The sequence below is a fragment of the Tamandua tetradactyla genome, chromosome 1 (genome assembly GCF_023851605.1).
Source record: "Tamandua tetradactyla isolate mTamTet1 chromosome 1, mTamTet1.pri, whole genome shotgun sequence".
In the NCBI taxonomy this organism is placed as follows: Eukaryota; Metazoa; Chordata; class Mammalia; order Pilosa; family Myrmecophagidae; genus Tamandua; species Tamandua tetradactyla.
In genome coordinates this window covers 135,488,645-135,504,387 of record NC_135327.1, presented here as the reverse complement: position 1 = coordinate 135,504,387, position 15,743 = coordinate 135,488,645, and the positions used below count along the sequence as shown (strand labels likewise).

At 34.3% G+C, this 15,743-nt stretch overlaps 1 protein-coding gene across 5 annotated transcripts in view; it reads right to left on the bottom strand.

The window, feature by feature from the left end:
• CACNA2D1 (calcium voltage-gated channel auxiliary subunit alpha2delta 1) overlaps positions 1 to 15,743 on the bottom strand; it is a 501,299-nt gene that overhangs the window by 233,215 nt on the left and 252,341 nt on the right. For all 5 annotated transcript variants that reach the window (XR_013172125.1, XM_077151905.1, XM_077151925.1 and 2 more), the window contains exon 4: positions 8,068 to 8,127. Coding sequence is in view for 4 of the 5 variants with exons in the window: in XM_077151905.1 (XP_077008020.1) it covers positions 8,068 to 8,127 (60 nt within the window). In the remaining variant the exon portion in view is untranslated. The remainder of the gene's footprint in view (positions 1 to 8,067; positions 8,128 to 15,743) is intronic.

Here is a 15,743-nt window from a genome sequence, read left to right as displayed (position 1 = left end):
GTAATGAAAAGCCTGTGGTAAAAGCACTGCTGATAGTATTTAATCAGTCAAAATAAAGGACCTGGATTAAATACTGGGAGTTATAGATCACAAACCTTTAATGACATAAAAGGAATTATCTGATAAGATTTGGAAGGTATGGGGAAGGTGAGAGAAAATGCAAACACACTGATTTATTCAAATAGAATGTCCTCTGTGGTCACAAGTGTGCATATTCAGTTCATTAAATTAATTAAGAATTCATGAACTATTCTGTGTATCTCATGAAAAATTTAACAGATACATAGAAAAATTAAATATCATGATGCTTCTTAAAATTCCCTTAGCCTTTCTTGAAATGCAATTAAATACAGTACCAAAGTCTAGTTACATAATGTTTTATTTATTTATTTATTTTTATTTACTTATTTATTTTTTTACATGGGCAGGCATCGGGAATTGAACCTGGGTCCTCTGGCATGGCAGGCAAGCATCCGTGCCTGCTGAGCCACCGTGGCCCGCCCTACATTATGTTTTTAAACTTGCAGATGAATATTCAGGTTTTTCCTTTCTTCTTTTTCTTTTCCCCTCTAAGTTTAAATCAGAGACTTCTCAAAAATTTTTTCCATTTACATGAGAAAGTCATTCATCTTGGTTAAGCTTCTGCTTACTTTGTCTATTCTCTACATCATCCAGACCTGTTTCATTTTTTTTTCAGCAGTTCTCCGGTTTTCTGGCCTCATAATATCCCTGCACTGAAAACAGCCTCCTACTGAGTCCTGAGTTCCTGAGGTCAGCTCTCCTGGGCAGCTCCTGATGTCAAAACATATTCAACTAGTGACAGAACTCCATAACCTACATTAATCACCCTGATTCTCATACTTTTTTTCTTATTTTAATGCTTAAAGTTTGACCCCAGTGTCACCCCCTTAGATAGAAAGCTCTTTTAGCCTATCCTTCAACTCCTGGAACATTCTCACTTTCCCATGACAATATTTAGTAAAGTCATTACATATTTAAAACTCCAATAAACTGAAATTATTCCAGCAGCTGATGTCACTCTCTATCCAAAAATTATCTCTGGGACTGTAGTAGTTACTGCCCCAGGGCTCAGCTCTCAAAGATCTACAGGAAATGAAAATATTTATTGGTCTCTGTGCTCACTTAAACATCCCTTCAGATACATTTGCTGTTTGTTCTATAAAGGCAGATCAAGGCTGTTTTGAGGGTACCAGAACTTCAAATACAAATTTAAAACAAACATCAGTAACAACAAAATACTCGTTACCCTTATGTTGAGTATAGGTCACTTCCAAATGTAATCATTCAAAAATGAATGCTGTCTTAATACATAAATAGAATGTAAGTTAAATGTTTTTTAAGTCATTTCAACAAGCGTTCCTTGAGTGCTTTTTATGTACAACACGTATTTCTTTATTGAGAAGATAAAACTTGTGGGGGTGCAAAGGTAGTTCAGTGGTAGAATTCTTGCCTGCCATGCAGAAGACTTGGGTTCGATTCCCGGGCCATGTACTACCCGGCCACCCCACCCCCCCAAAAAGAAAATTCAACAAATGGTGCTGCAATAAAGGGATAGTCACATGGGAAAAGAATGAAATGTGACCCCAACCATACAGCATACAAAACAATATATATATAATTTGTAATTTATCATTAAAAACCTATGTGTCAGCTTCTGAGAAGAAGTAAATCTAGAACTAAACAACACCTCCTATATTAAAATTATCTTTGAGGATATTCCTAACTGCTAGGCATATTTATATGAATTACTCCATTTAACATCATGTCAGCCTTTTGGAGGTATAAATGTACGCAGCATTTATAAGTGAATACCACACTGAACCTCAACTAAGAGGATATGGGTTTGGAGTGGGCAGATTCTCAGGAAACTCTTTTTCATTTTTTCTTTGTGTTTGTTTTTCATTTGCTGGAGGTCAACTTACACTTCCCAAGGAAGGAGAATTATATGAACAATAGTCACAGGGAAGCTGAGGAAATAAGTGTCCTTAAAGATTGCAAAAAAAGTGTTACTGCCCTCATAGTGAAAAGGGTTAAATAAATAAAGCATGAGCTGTTTTCTTGAGGAATTTTGTGACATAAGGATTATAAGTAATAGCTTCAGGGTCCAATTGATTTAAAACCTCCAGGGTTGGAAAGAATCTTCTACCTCATTGCAGAGGGCACTTTATGATTCCAGGCCTTGAACATGGGCTGTATCAGGTGACAACCACCTGAGCAGAGCAGGATTCTTCTATTAGAGCAATAATTATAAGCACAGGAGAAGATACTCAACATCACCATTAGGGAAGCACAAATCAACACCACAATGAGATATATTTCACACCGACTGCTATTAAAAAAAGGGAAAATAACAAATGTTGGTGAGGATGTGGAGAAATGAGAATGCTTGCTCATAGCTGGTGGGAATGTGAAATGGTACAGCCATTGTGGAAGTGGTGGTTCCTCAGAATGTTAAGTATAAAATTGTCATATGACCCAGCTGTTCCATTTCTAGGTATATATATATACATATATATATATATATATACCCCAAAGAATAAGAAGCAGGGATTAAGATACTGACACACTGAAGTTCATAACCAGTTATTCACAATTACCAAAAGATGGAAGCAACCCAAGCACCCATCAACAGGTAAGTGGATAAACACAAGGTGATATATACAAACATCAGGATATTAATCAGTCGTAAAAAGGAATGAAGGTCTGATACAGGAGGTAACATGGAGGAACCCTGAAGACATCATGTTGAATGAAATAAACCAGACTCTAAAGGACAAGTATTGTATTTATATCACCGATATGAAATTATTAAAATAAGTAAATTCACAGAGTCAGAAAGTAGAATTCAGTTTCCTGGGGGCCAGTTGGGGGTAGGGAAACGGAGTTAATGCTTAACTGATACAATTTCTGTTTGGAGCGATGGGAAAGTTTTGGTGATAGATGGTGATGATGGTAGCACAACATTGTCAGTGCAGTTAGCACCACTGAATTGTGTATTTGAAGTGGTTAAAACAGGAAATATTAGGTTTTCTATATGTTACCAGAGTAAAAATTTTAAAAAAACCATAAAATTGTACAACATAAATAGTGAACCCTAATACAAACTATGGAATAGAATTATTTTAATATTGTTTCATCTCTTGTAACAAGAGTATCACACTAAGGCAGAGTATTAATAATAGAAAAAACTATCTGTGTATGGAGGGTATATAACAACGCTACACTTTTTGCATTAGTTTTCTGTAAACCTACAATTTCTCCAATACAAAAATAAAAACACCTTGTTAACAGTTGTAATTTGTCACCCATCAGTGACAGTAATCCATTTCAGTTTAAATGTCATGGGGATGATTTTGAGATTTTCCCCATGGAATTTTTAGAATACTGGCAGGAATTCCAGGTATCTCCCAATAATTTGGCACTGCTTTCATCCAGTAAATCCCAGAATACTGAGCCAGTAAACTGGTCCTGAAAAATATTGAGACCTGCCATCTACCTCTCCATGTCCCAAGTCAAGGACGTCTGCCATTTCTCTTCTACTCTAAATCTTCTCTCTAACCTCTCCTCCAATTCCTGAAGGAGTTGGGGGATGGGTAGGAGGGGCAAGACAGACAGACAGAAAGAGAAAGGAAAAAAATAAAGAGAAAGAAAGAATGAAAAAAGAGAAAGGAGGGGGAAGGGAAGGCAAGGGAGGGGAGGGGAAAGGAGGAAGGTGACCAGCTCATTTTTATCTAGGCTTTCATTAGAGCAGGAAATATCATTATGCTATTTTACTATTTGACTATAGAGGGTTCAAATGTACAAGTCAGGTACAATCAGTGACTTTGGCTTTAATAAAATTTAAGAGAAAGTGAGGTCAAGAAGATATTTTTTAAAAATTTAAGTTATTAGAAGTGAAACCAACGTTTTCAACTAGGTATTAATGAATAAACATCTCATGTCTTCTTCCTTTCATTATAAGAAACAAAAATGAGGGATTACTACCCAGGACAATGAGCAATTCAAAGTTCATGAATATTATTTTGTGCTCTGGTGTATTATAATGATCTTACTTTAGACATTTATATGTGTATATGAACAAAAAGAGTAAGGCATCATAAATTTCCCTGACCCATTTCTATTAATTGGTCACCAACATTTCAGGGTAGATCAATTTTGCATAGTGGCTCCCCTTACTCTATCATGATGATGAGGACAGATTGCCAAGAGTCTTAATAAAAAGAAAAACAGTAGAAAAAATCGATTATATTTCCCTATATTGTCAAGATGTTGAGAAATATTTTAAAATATGCAAGCCCTTGATTCTGAAAGGGCAGTTCCATCAAATGTGGACATTAAGAGAGATCAAATCCAGTCAGAGCCTAAAATCATTTAGTGATGTATTAAATTCATTCATTTATTAAGTTAGAATGCTACCCACATGCCCTTTGCCCCTAAAATTCAGCTCTTTCATATCCAGGAGCTATATACTAAGTTATAATTGAGAATAGTTTCTGTCTTTATACTTTATAATCTAAATAAGTGCAGTATGTTTTCGCAATTCACATATTTAAAACTGTTTTGCTACAACCAACAGGAGTGATGCAATTCCATGAAATGAATATGAATACATAATAACAGTACCTATTAATTTTACTTATATAGACACTAGATTTTAAAATATTATAACTTTTAACTACATTTCAAAATATAACTTAAGCAAGCAATTCTTTAAAGTTTTGAAATCAAAGCTTAATATTGGAGAACGAAATTGGCATGATTGACATTCAATAATATTCAACCTTGCTAGAAAAATTTTCATCTTGTAATTTACTTTCTCTGTGAAGCTGCAGCTAAAAAGGATTTTTCAAATATTTCACTGTCTGGCCAATTTCTAGATGTCTGCCCTCACCCTGCACAGAAACAAGCTGGTGCTAATAAGCCATACATAAAGATCCTACTTATTAAAATACAAATTAGGCATCCCTTATGTTTATACATGTGTAAGTACAATTAATATTGGAGACTTAGCTGAAAACAAAATTGCTTTAGTTAACCAACCATTGCAATGCAATCAAGTAAGATCTCAAATGTAATTGGAAAAGATCTGTTCAGTAGAAGTAATAGCAATTATTTCATGCGGAACAATTTGTCTTCCAAGTTTTTTTGTGTGTTTATTCTACTTAAATAAAATAATTTGCCCATCATAACTGACATAAAATGTCACCTTTAACACCAGTAAGTTACATGGAGCACTGAAAAGCAGCTGCTAGATATAGCCTATTTACAAATATTAGTTCGAACTTGTAAATGCATCACCACATAAATCTTAATCGATGTAGAGTATTTGCCCTTTGTTCTCTCAATTGTACATTCAATTGGGAACTGAATGGTGCCAAGGGAGAGTGTGAATTACATGAGCCCTTTCTTGTTGCCAGCATTTTAGCAGGTTGCCTTTTGTTCATGAGATTTTTCTACATTACACAGCAGGGAATGTTAATCAACATTTTGCTTAAGTAATATTAATGAAACCTGCCTACTTATACTTGAGGGAAGAATAAGAATATTATATTTCTTTTTGAAATGTTAATGTATCTTTTAAGAAATTATTTCTGCCTTCTAAACCAACTTAGTGATGAATAATTAAAGTGTGGCATTAAAGAACTACAGCACTGATGCAAACAAATACCTTAAGAGATAAAAGGATTATAAAGTTTAAAAGGAGGACCACTTAAAGATGGTAGGATTAAACATCTTGATATTTTTGGTCAAAATATTCATAAAATCCACAACTATTTTGTGTGATCTTACAAAATAAGTGGAGATTGAGTATTGATGACTTCTAATTTCTAACAGGAATTTGATTTGTAGTCTGTCCTTGAAGGATTTGTTTAGTCTTCTTATGTTTATAAACTGGAACAGCATCTAGTTTATCACACACACACACACACACACACACACAAAGCAGGTGGAAAGGTTTTGTTTCATTTTTGTGCTTTTTGCTTTTATGAGTCTGAAGATTAGGATATCTTAAACCAGGTTCAATTCTCCAAGCATATTCTTGCCACCATATCAACACAGTATTTTAAAGCAAAGGGCTGCCATGGTAAGAAATGGGAAATGGTAATTCTCAGTCAGCAAACTGACAGGTATGTATTTTGTGACTGTTTTTCACACTTTTTAAAGAAGGGAACCCAGGAAATGAATTGAGAGGGCTCTAAAGTGACCTAATTTACTTTTTCTTTAGTGTTTTCTTGATAATCATACAATTAGCGCTCGGGTCCCAAATAAATCGTGAGGGAATCTACAAGGAAATTAAGAACTATTTTTTTTTAAGAATTCTCCCACATAGTAACCTTTATTTGCTAAGAACTCCTTACAATTATTGGCTAAATCAATTTATTTCCTATTTTACCAAATATAATTTAGTAATAGTTTTTGTATCATTGTGGGACCAGTTTGTTCTCCTGCATAACTTGTGCTTCTGAGAGTAGAAAATAGGGGTTATATTTCAAAGTACTTTCTTCTTTTTACATTTGTATTTCATAAATAAGACTGCAGCTTAAAATGTTTAGTGTATAATAATTTAATTGACTTTTTACTTAACCCTACATACAATGTTAGCATGCTCTCAATTAATGGATCAGATTCAATGAATTATGGTAATAGTTAACATGCATTGAATACTTGTCATGCCTCTACAAGGGACACCTATTACTTCTATACAAAGAAAAAAATTATCATTGCAAAAATATTAATTTAGTGTTAATAGGTTCAGTATCAAGTTTATAGTATATCAGTGTGATGGTTAAGTTATATCTCAACTTGGCTAGGTAATACTGTCCAGTTGTTTGGTCCAGCAAGCACTGGCCTGGTTGTTACTGTGAAAGTATTTTGGGGACTGAAATCAAGAGTCAACTGATATCATCTATAGCTGATGATATCTACAATCAACAAAGGAGATTGTCTTCAGCAATGGCAGAAGTCTGATCTAATCAGTGGAAGGCCTTAAAGGGAGAACTGATGACTTCAACAATCAGAAAGAGGAATTTTTCTCTTTAATTCAGCAAGATAGCTTCTCCTGGGAAATTCATTTAAAATTTTGTCATAGTTCTTAACTTAGTAGTCTGCCCTATGGAATTTGATCTTGCCAATTCCTATGGACATGTGATCCAATTCCTATAATAATTCTCATAATATTTACATATATATAAATCCTTCTGGTTCTATTTCTCTGAAGAAGCTGACTAATACAGTCTAGTAAAAGAAACCTTACATTCAGAAATCAATCATGCAATAGCTACATAAATCAAAACCGGTGGTGTAAAAGGTAGTATTATATCTTTACTGGCCAAGTTATTTGTTTCCATACTATTTTATTCTTAGAGAAGTGAAACAGACAGACAACCAATAAATGAGTATATGAAATGTTGCCAAACTACTGTAATGCAAAGAAAGAAGCTTCTTTGAACAGCAATTAAATCTATAGATTGCAAACACTTAATCTGTATGAGCAAAATTAATGATGCTTAGAACACAAAGCAAGTTTATCAAAAAGATACATACAAATGCTCATATCAGTGAGATGTTCTACAAGTAGAGAAGATTACTTACAGCTAAATGAGAGCAAATTAAGTTTTAAGAAGTTTAATAACTTCATTCTCACTTAAATCATATTGCCCAACTTCAAGGTTATTCTAATCTTAATATTTCTTACAACTTCAAGTAGCTAAATGTACTATGTTTTCACAGGCATATTAAAACACATACAAAATTATTCAGATTTTATCATTTAAAATGAATTTTAATATCATTAATTTTTAAATACCTACAAATATGGAAGCACATTTTGATCGATATCTTTATTTTTTAATATAGAACGTAAGCAGGAACATTTTGAGCAATTTAACTCAGTAACCCAAACACAATTTTCTAAAAATGTAAAGCTGTTTCTGCTCCTATAACAACATAAGTTTTTGTCATTGAAGAAACATTTCAATGTAAACATAATTAACCAGGTGCAAAAGGTCAATCTATTTAAATCAAATGGTTAAAAAGGGTTCTTACTGCAAAATCCTCTCTCCACTGGTGGGCTGCTTGAACTTTCTCAGCTTCCCCAGCCAGGCGCTGAAAAAGAAACAGTAAATATTAGAATTCAAATGATCACATGAACATGTAATTGTTATATAAAGGGATGGGCTGTCTAATCAATTATGAGGATCTAAAAAACAAAAGAGGCTCACTGATAATTCATAAATTCTGAATAATTTAGTGAATTAATCTAATAAAATTGATGTATTTATTTTACTCTTCAGTAACATAAATAACATACTATTTGTGGTGGCTTGAAGCTGTATATGTCCCAGAAAGACATGTTCCTAAATTTAACCCATTCCTGTGGATGTAAACCCACAGTCTGTAGGACCTTTTGACAAGGTTACTTCAGTTAAGGTGTGACCCATCTTATTCAGGATTAGACTTAATCCTCTTACTGGATTCCTTTTTAAATGGAATGAATAGAGAGGAAGAAAAAGGCACAGAAGCAAAAAGCTAAAAGCAATGAAACCCAGAAGAGAAGAGAGAGTCCAGCAGACACCGCCACGTGCATTTCACAGTGCTTGCTCTAAGCAGCATGGGAAACTAAAACACTATTCTTGAGCACTTTCCGTAGGTTTACTACCAATGCTATCATCAACAATGTCTCTGAGACGTTTCTTTCAATGACCAATATTTCATTTTTTTATAAAAAGTTCAATCAGGACTATGTCCACCTTGGCAGAATCTCATTTTTAGAATATATGTTTTTAGCATATATTTCTATATAGGTGGAAAGGAAATGACATTGTGTGACTGATAAATATGTGCTAATCACTACACAAGGCACCTTCATTATAGCATATTTAGTTTTAACCAAAAGCCAGAGAAATACAATAATTTCTTTTGTCGTGGTTTGGAGCTATGTACCTCAGAAAAAATAGGGCAGGTTCTTAATCTTAATCCATTCCTATGGTGTGAACCCATCTACATGGGACCTTTTTTAATTTATTTTTTGTCCCAAATTGTGCTCTTTAGTTTCTTTTTTGTAAAAAAAAAATATATTTTTATTGAGATATCTCCACACACCGTACAGTCCATTCAAAGAATATAATCAATGGCTCACAATCTCATCACATAGTTGTGTATTCACCAAAAGGTCATTTTTAGAACATCTGCATTACTCCTGAAAAAGAAATTAAAAAAAAAAAAACATACATTCCATATCCCTTACTCCTCCTTCTCATTAACCACTATTAATTGCAATCTACTCAATTTCTTTTTACCCATTATCCACCCTAACCCCCATTATTTACTTATTTTTTGTCCTTATTTTTTTTAGTTATCTGTCCATATCTTGGGTAAAGACAGCATCAGCCACAAGGTTGTCACAATCACACAGTCACATTGTAAAAGCCACATAGTTACACAATCATCTGTAAGAATCAAGGCAACTGGAATACAGTTCAACAGTTTCAGGTACTTTCCTCTAGCCACTACAATACACAAAAAACTATAAAGGAAATCTCTATAAGGCATAAGAATAACCTCCAGGACAGCATCTCAACTCTGAAATCTCTCAGCCACTGACACTTTATTTTGTCTCATTTATCTTCCCCTCTTTGGTTGAGAGGGTTTACTTAATCCCATGATGTTGGTCCTGCTCATCCCTGGAAGTCATGTCCCACATTGCCAGGGAGATTTACACCCCTGGGAGGCATGTAATGTGGGACCTATTGATGAGTTGACTTCAGTTAAGGTGTGGGCCAACTGAATGTGGATGGGTCTTAATCCTAATACTGGAGTGCTTTATAAGTACAATAAATTCAGCCATAGACAGAGAGAGAAATCCACAGGAAGAGGCCAGAAGTCAAAGGGACCAGAGAGGCTAGAAGAAGCCATCATGTGCACTGCCATGAGACAGAAGAGCCAAGGCCCAAGGATCACCAGCAGTCAGCCCCAGAACACCAGTCCTTGGGAAGAAGGCCCTGCTTTACTTGAGGCTCAAACTGTGAGCTGATAAAATTTGCACTGCTTAGGTCAACCCATTGTAAGGCATTTATTTTCTCAACCAGGAAACTCCATCTTCTTTGCTGAAGTGCATTCTAAGTAGTTCCTTCAGGGATTGTCTGTGAACAGTAAACTATCTTAGGATCTGCACACCTGTAAATGGATTTATTTCAATGTCACTCTTTTATGATAAAATAGTTTGGTAAAGAATTCTAGGCAGAACTTATAAATGTTAGGAATTGTACCAGAAAAAGTAATCGAAAGAAAGTTCTCTATTCCTGTAAGAGCAGAAAAATTAGCAGAGTAAAACAGAAACTGTATACATTTCAGAAATACTGCACCACAATACTTTTCAAAACTCAAAATTCAATGTGAAAATGTAGCAAAAAGGTAAAAAAAAATGGCAAATGAAGCAGTTTCTTCAACAGAACTTTTCAGTATGGCAAGATGAAGAAAAAGAAGACAGGGTTAGAAAATAAACATAAAGGTATAGTGTTGACAAAATTCAGAACGTAAGCTTTGCCTTTATTATTGTTATTATTATTATTTTGTGACCCCATATGGCGGGGGTCACATCCCATTCTTTTTCCATGTGAGCATCCTGTTATTGCAGCACCATTTGTTGAATTTTTTGTTTGTTTGTTTTTGGGAAGTGCCTGGGCCGGGAATCAATGTTATTGTTTCTTAAAGAATTGAAATTTATTCTTTCTCCATTCTGGTGAACAGAAGTCCAAAATCAAGATGTCAACAGGGCCACATTCCCTGAAACATCTGCAAGGGAGAATCCTGCCAGCATCTCCCAGCTTCATGCAGTGAGAGCTTTGCCTCATTTTTAATGGGCATGTTCACAGGTATGGTATAAACTTACAAATCACATGACTTCACTCACGTACCGGATTGAATGTAAATAAATTAAAGAACTTTATGGATAAAGAAATAAAGAAATATTGGAACTCCAAAATGTCTATTCATCTTGGAGATGGATATCTGTCTTTCCTTTGTTCAACTAATATGAAGAATGCTGCTCGTACAAAGCACACTGATGGACATTCACTTCCAGGGAAATGTACAGTTTTCAGGGCACAGGCTGCTAACTCCACTGTGTTCTTTCCTATTCCAGGGAGCATAATAAAGTATAATTGAACAAGCTTAACAGATCTGACTTGGAATCACACAGCTTATGATACGAATATAATCCATGCTTAATAATACATAATAAGAGTAATAATTAAAGTTAAATGATTTCTAAAGAAATATGGGCAATGGCAACAAAGTAAAAGGCAATACTCCTGGGGTGAGTAGAGTCCAAAACAACTTCATTTCTAACATGTATGTTTAACACTGATTTTATGAGGCAAATGCCATGTATTCGAAGATTCTGAAATAATTTTAGAAACCTAAAGATAAAAGAAAAGAATTTGTATTGGAAGCGGTGATCTGAAGCTCAAATGTTACTAAATCATCCCAGCTTAGAAATCTAGAAATACACAATCATGACAACTACACTATGATTATCTTCTTTATTCATGAAGAAACCTTTTTCTTTTACCTAGTAAATGTCAGATAAAGGATAATATGGCACCTTACAGACTTAGCCTGCCTATCTTGGAACTAGGACCAATAGTTGGTACAGGTGCTCTTCCTGCATCAAAACACCATTAGGGTATTATTTAGAGAAAATTGACATGTCTTCTGGACACTTCAAGCCCCTAACTAACTTCTACACTGTTCAAGTGATGTGGGGTTTTTTGTCTTTGTTTTTTTAAGGCAATAATCAACCATCAAATGTTACAGGCAAATTTTGTTAAAACTGGTACTAGTACTACCTAACAAAATGTGAATATTCATTCAGTAAAGCATCCCTGATTCCATGCTTTGCTATATAAGAATATCCTGTAACAATAACTTATTTCAGGGAAAAAAAAAAAAGAGCATTTCTCTCATTTACTTTTTTGCACAATACAATATAGCATGAAACATTAAAACCAGACTGAACTCCAGAGAAACCCTGTTTAGCATAAATAACTTTAAGAGAACTTTAAGCTCAGTTCTGTTCAAAATAAAATAAGCCAGAAATATTCATTAATTGGCTTAACTATAAAGAAGACAGCTCATGTATGTGTGAGAATCCTTTAGGTATGGAATGATAAGTATATATACAATGTCAGAGATGTATTAACAACACATAAATCATTGTTTCCCTATTGATTTGAACTTGTAATAGAAAATCATTTTGAAGTTTATATTAAGTGCTCTCAACTTTAACAAAATGGATTTGAACCTATGTCTTCTGATTCCAAAGCTCATGCTTATTCCATAAGAGCTTTCTTTAGGTCTCTCACAAAAACTGTCAAAAGTATTTATATCACTCAGCATTCACAGAATATATGAAGATACAGTACTGTCAAACCAAAACACTGTTAGAAACCTATTTCTGCTTAATCAGAAAATGTTAGCAATTGCTAAAGATTAAATACAAACCCAGTACCAAAAGTCTGGTACTATGCCAATATGGTGTCTTTTTTTGCAAAGGTCTTGCCCTCAGATCCTGAAAGAATACTGCTAAAAGCGTTTGAAATGCAGTAGTCTACTGGGAAAGAGTGAGAGAAGGAGAGAAAGCAAGAAAGTAAATGAATGCAGCTTTATCAGATCAGAGAAAGATCAGCTCCCTGGAAGGTCTATTCATTCTCAGTCTTCGCTTTTTGTCATGTCTTTATCTCTACCACTAGCATTGAATTTTGTTAGGTAATTTGAGAGTCTAATACAAACAGCTGAATTAAATAGAATATAAAGAAATAATATTATCAATATTCTTATTATAGTTTATCCCTAAATAGTTTACCTTGAACATAAACTACTTTTTAAACCTGTAAATAATTTACTTCTTGAACTCTAAATTCATTTTAGATGAAATATATAAGAACTTTTCTGAAATACTGAATTATAAGGAATTTTCTTTTGTTGACATTGAAAAGAAATCTTCAGTAATCACATGACAGTTGAGTTAAAATTTCCAGTAATGTTCATAGTCATGTTTAATATAAAAATTTGACTTAAAGATGATATTCAAAGAAACATTGCTGAATTCCAAAACAATTGCTTTGGCTAATGTATGTCAAGATTTTTTTTTTTAAGTAAAGAGTAATAAATATCCACAACAGACCTATACAAGTAAAATATGCATGTGAAATGTTACTATTGCTCAAACAGCTGACACCCAATAAGGATTACCAATTTATTGTATTATATCTATATTGACAAGTTTACCACTCTGAGTTTTGCCTCTCTTCATCAAAGATTCTTAACATATCAAAGGAATCCATAAAATCACTTGAATGATTGAATAATACCTATTGAAAATAGGCAACCTGGGTGAATGAACATATTTCTATGGACTGAAGAAAAGTGTAGAAGTATTATTAATTGAGCTATAATGTAATGAGCATGTACTTTCGAATCAGACACCTCCAGTAGGTGGTGCAGATAAATAGATCTATATTTTTAAATCACATCCACTATACTTGCATCTTACTTAAAATGTTTTTATAAAGAAACATTTTATAAAATGCCTTTGAAAAAGCCCTATTGGCTCAAGAAGCCAGCCTAGAAACAAGGATTTGAGGTGAAAATTTTGCAAAATTTGAAGAGACTAAGCAGGATGTGTTGATTTTAATAACCATGGTAACTAGGTAAATACATACAGACTGGGGGAAAAGTATCTATAAGAAATGTATGCTGCCTTTATTCAATATATATTTACTAATGTAAATATATTTACATATGTATGCTGCCTTTATTCAATATATATTTACTAATCATTTACTACATATAAAGGGTTAGGTAATAAAAATATATAGCACATAGCTGCTGTATCTAAAGGGACCATATATGTACATATACTACATACCTTTATGCACATACATACACATTCACAAAGCACATATGGTTAACTTTTGACAGACGCCCTCTCAGTGTTACAATATATGTACTTTGCTATTTTTAGCTTATTGCAGTGGAATCCACCACAAGGAGAATAATTTTTTTTGTAAATATGGCTCAAAAAAGGAAAATACCTCAAAATTAATGAAAAGCAAGGATTCTAAAGAGTGAGCGTTGCTGCTAGCCTATGACAACTTTTAGTTAGGCACAGCCCTTTTATTTTGTATAGTTTGGGGGGGCTAAAAAACTAAAAATGCTGAAAAGCATGGAAAGAAACAGTGATGAACTCACCACTCAGAATTCACTTTACCTTTTTCTTTCTATTTGTTTTGTAACTTTTGATGTAAGAAATAAAATGCTACAAATAACACTGAAGTTTACCTTATTCACTGTCCCTGACCAATTTCTCTACCCAGAGCAATTACTTTAGTGATCTGATCTGTATCCTTTGGCATAAAATTATACAGGGTAGGCAATGGTGGCGCAGTGGCAGAATTCTCGCCTCCTATGCGGGAGACCCGGGTTCGATTCCCGGAGCCTACCCATGCCAAAGAAAAAAAAATTACACAGAAGTTATCTGTGTAGATTTTGTTGATCCTCCTAACAGGTTGCATTCAGACTGAATGCCAAAGAGAAACACCTAGTAAGGAAAGGTTTGCTTAGAGGTTTGGGAGTGTGCTTCCAGAAACAACTTTCTCTCTCTTCCTCTAGACACTTTCACCTGTGCACCTGATCCCTGAAACTTCTGCAGCTCTTTTAATGACAGGTGAGAGTAAAAATAATGCCAATCACAAGACCCTTTTCAGCACCAAAATTCCTGTATATATTATATATTTATCATGAGAATATAGGACAAGCCTTGTTTGTAAACACAGCCCTGCCAATTTCTTTTTTCCATTGAGTGATCACTTTTAATTCTCAGGCATTGTTTATGCAGTTTGAAAGACTCTAAATCATAACTTAGGCATGACAACTTCCTATATGACAAGCCTATTGCTAGATTAATTCATCATCACATAATCCTTGATAAAATACATCAACTCTTTTTTTTTTTTTTTTTTTTAAAGGAAAGACAGAGAGAAGGAAGGAAGGATAGAAGGAAGGAAGAGAGGAAGAAAGGGAAACATCTTTTAAACATTTTCTTGTTTTATTGTATTTTGTTTCTCCGTTTTTCGTTACATGGGCTGGGGCCGGGAATCGAACCGAGGTCCTCCGGCATAGCAGGCAAGCACTTTGCCCGCTGAGCCACCGCGGCCCGCCCGCAACTCTTAATCCTTGAAAACTGCTATTTTAATTCACCATCATCTGATTCTTAAAAATTAGGGAGAATTTGGCTGGGGATGTGGCAGGGATTCATGTCAGTCCTTGCAATTCTACTCTGGGATTCCAGAACTAATCTATGATCAATTACCGTATTATCTAAATGTTGACAACTAATACAGACTCAGAAACACAAGAAGGGGTGAGAGTCTGGGAGAAGGAGAGAATTCAGACAGCAGAGAGAGAAAAGAAAAAGAAAAATGGACAGTTCCTAAAACTACTTTAGCTGTAGTCCTCCCTATAATCTGTTCTAGGATCCAATGTAATTACAACTATGACATTAAACCACATACTTTAGGAGATTTTATGGTCATGGAATGAAAATAACATCTTTTCAGTGAGAACTGAATTCTTTTGAGTAGGCCATGCTAATCTCAAAGGCCTTCAATCATTTTACTCACCAGCAAAATAAAGTCTAGACGCCAAACTTATGGTCTCAA